Source organism: Eriocheir sinensis, chromosome 59 (assembly GCF_024679095.1).
Source record: "Eriocheir sinensis breed Jianghai 21 chromosome 59, ASM2467909v1, whole genome shotgun sequence".
In the NCBI taxonomy this organism is placed as follows: Eukaryota; Metazoa; Arthropoda; class Malacostraca; order Decapoda; family Varunidae; genus Eriocheir; species Eriocheir sinensis.
This window is the reverse complement of record NC_066567.1, coordinates 3,034,475-3,036,974: the sequence shown is the minus strand read 5'-3', so window position 1 is coordinate 3,036,974 and position 2,500 is coordinate 3,034,475. Positions and strand designations below refer to the sequence as shown.

General features: G+C 39.2%; 1 protein-coding gene across 2 annotated transcripts in view; it reads right to left on the bottom strand.

Moving 5' to 3' along the window:
• LOC126985374 (uncharacterized) overlaps window positions 1-2,500 on the bottom strand; it is a 49,336-nt gene that overhangs the window by 23,754 nt on the left and 23,082 nt on the right. For both annotated transcript variants that reach the window (XM_050840157.1, XM_050840156.1), the window contains exon 3: window positions 1,369-1,479. In XM_050840157.1, coding sequence (XP_050696114.1) covers window positions 1,369-1,479 — 111 coding nt within the window. The remainder of the gene's footprint in view (window positions 1-1,368; window positions 1,480-2,500) is intronic.

Below are 2,500 nucleotides of genomic sequence, written 5' to 3'. Positions count from 1 at the left end.
CTCACATGCCCATTTCCTCCTTTACTCCCATACTTTCCCTCCATTTTTCCCACGACACACACACACACACACACACACACACACACACACACACACTTTCTTCCCACGCATTCTAATCTCACGTGTGCTTGTTAATCATGTGTATAAAGATGTTGCAATACGTACACACACACACACACACACACACACACATCACATTCACGGTTCATCTGTGTTAATTCCATCGTGTGTGTGTGTGTGTGTGTGTGTGTGTGTGTGTGTGTGTGTGTGTGTGTGACCTTACATTCTGAGATAAAGAAAGAGAAAACCAAGTAATGTTGATACGAGAAATTGTACTAGATATCAAGGCTTAGAGAGAGAGAGAGAGAGAGAGAGAGAGAGAGAGAGAGAGAGAGAGAGAGAGAGAGAGAGAGAGAGAGAGAGAGAGAGAGAGAGAGAGAGAGAGAGAGAGAGAGAGAGTCTACATACAACAATTTTACACACACATAAAAAAAGTGTACGATGACATGAGGCTGGTGTTTTTTTTTTCATCACCGCGAGTCTAGTGAGGTGAAAACACACACACACACACACACACACACACACACACACACACGCACGCACGCACACACACCGCGACAGTCATGCATTACAGACGGAGGGAAAAAAAACAATCGAGAAGAAACAAAAAAAGAAAGCCAGAGAAAGAATGATCAAGCGAGCATCTGCAGCTTTCCCGGCCAGGCGTGTTCGAACCCCGGGACTGGACGTGACTTCGACACACACACACACACACACACACACACACACACACACGTTATTCAATTTCTCATTCTGTGTACAATAGAATACGTTTTACTTTTTTTGTCACTTTTATTATATGACTCGACTTATTGATCTTGCATTTGACTTTTTTTATCAATTAAGTTTCTCCTCTTGTAAGTTGTTGTTGTTATTATTATTATTATTATTATTATTATTATTATTATTATTATTATTATTGGTATTTTTTGTTATTATCACTTTTCTTCTTCCTATTATTATGATTTACTGAATCACTAAATGCGTTTACATGAATACTCATTACCATTTATGATCAACGACTATTATTCAGTTTTCCTAGTGTTTCCCCCTTCTCTCTCTCTCTCTCTCTCTCTCTCTCTTTCGTAACAGGTACAGGAATTTCCTTCTGCTGAGAGAGAGAGAGAGAGAGAGAGAGAGAGAGAGAGAGAGAGAGAGAGAGAGAGAGAGAGAGAGAGAGAGAGAGAGAGAGAGAGAGAGTGTGTGTGTGTCAAGAGCAGGAAAACACCAGGAGAAAGATGGAAGCACAGAGAGAAAACAAATTATACATGAGCAACAAACTAATAAACAAATCCGTGCAACACTTACGTAGCCTGACCATCTCGTCCTCGGTGAACTGGGAGCCGTCGGAGTCCTCGTTGAAGATGTGGTAGTCGATGTTCTCGCAGTAGGTCTCGACGGGCGACAGGTAGAGGTCCACTGCGGGAAGGACGAGAACAGGTTAATATACAGGTAAACAGGTGAAAAAGAACAAAAGGACGAGAACAGGTTAAAGACAGGTAAACAGGTGAAAAAGAACAAAAGGACGAGAACAGGTTAAAGACAGGTAAACAGGTGAAAAAGAACAAAAGGACGAAAACAGGTTAAAGACAGGTAAACAGGTGAAAAAGAACAAAAGGACGAGAACAGGTTAAAGACAGGTAAACAGGTGAAAAAGAACAGGTAAATGAACTGATATCTAAAAACATGTACATAAATAACAGACGAGAAGGAAGGAATATCTATAAACAGGTGAAAGCGGCCAAAGAAACAGATGTAAATGAACAGTTAAAAAAATAAGCAGGTGTAAAGGAACAGGTGAAAGAGATCAAAGAAGCAGGTGTACGTGAACAGGTATACATAATTAAGCAGACGTAAAGGAACAGGTAAGAGAGGCCAGGTAAACAGGTGCAAATGAGCAGGTGTATGAATCAACAGGTATAAAGGAACTAATCATATAAGAAGATAAGAGACTAGAGGCAGGTGTAAACAGGCAGGTATATGAATGAGCAGGTATAAAGGAACTACATAATTACATATAAGCAGGTGAGAGGCCAGGTGAAAAAGTATGAAATCAACAGCTGAATAAAAAAAAAATCAAGGATAAATTAATTGATATCTATAAGCATAAGAAAATAACAAGACTAATTGAATCAAGGTGTCTAAATTGACGAGGTGCGTAAATTAACAGGTAAATCAACAGGTATGAAATGAGAGAGATGTATATTTGAATAGGTATGACTTGCTGTGTGTGTGTGTGTGTGTGTGTGTGTGTGTAATTGTGTTTGATAAAAGGGCTCATTGACTCCTTTGGTTACGTTGTACTGAGGATGAGAAAGAAAAATGAGAGTTGGTAAAAATTATGAAGGAAGAGACGAAGAAAAGATAAATATGAAGAAATAAAGAAGTTACATAAGATACAGAAACGGTTATGCAACAAAACTGAACGAAAGAAAGAGAG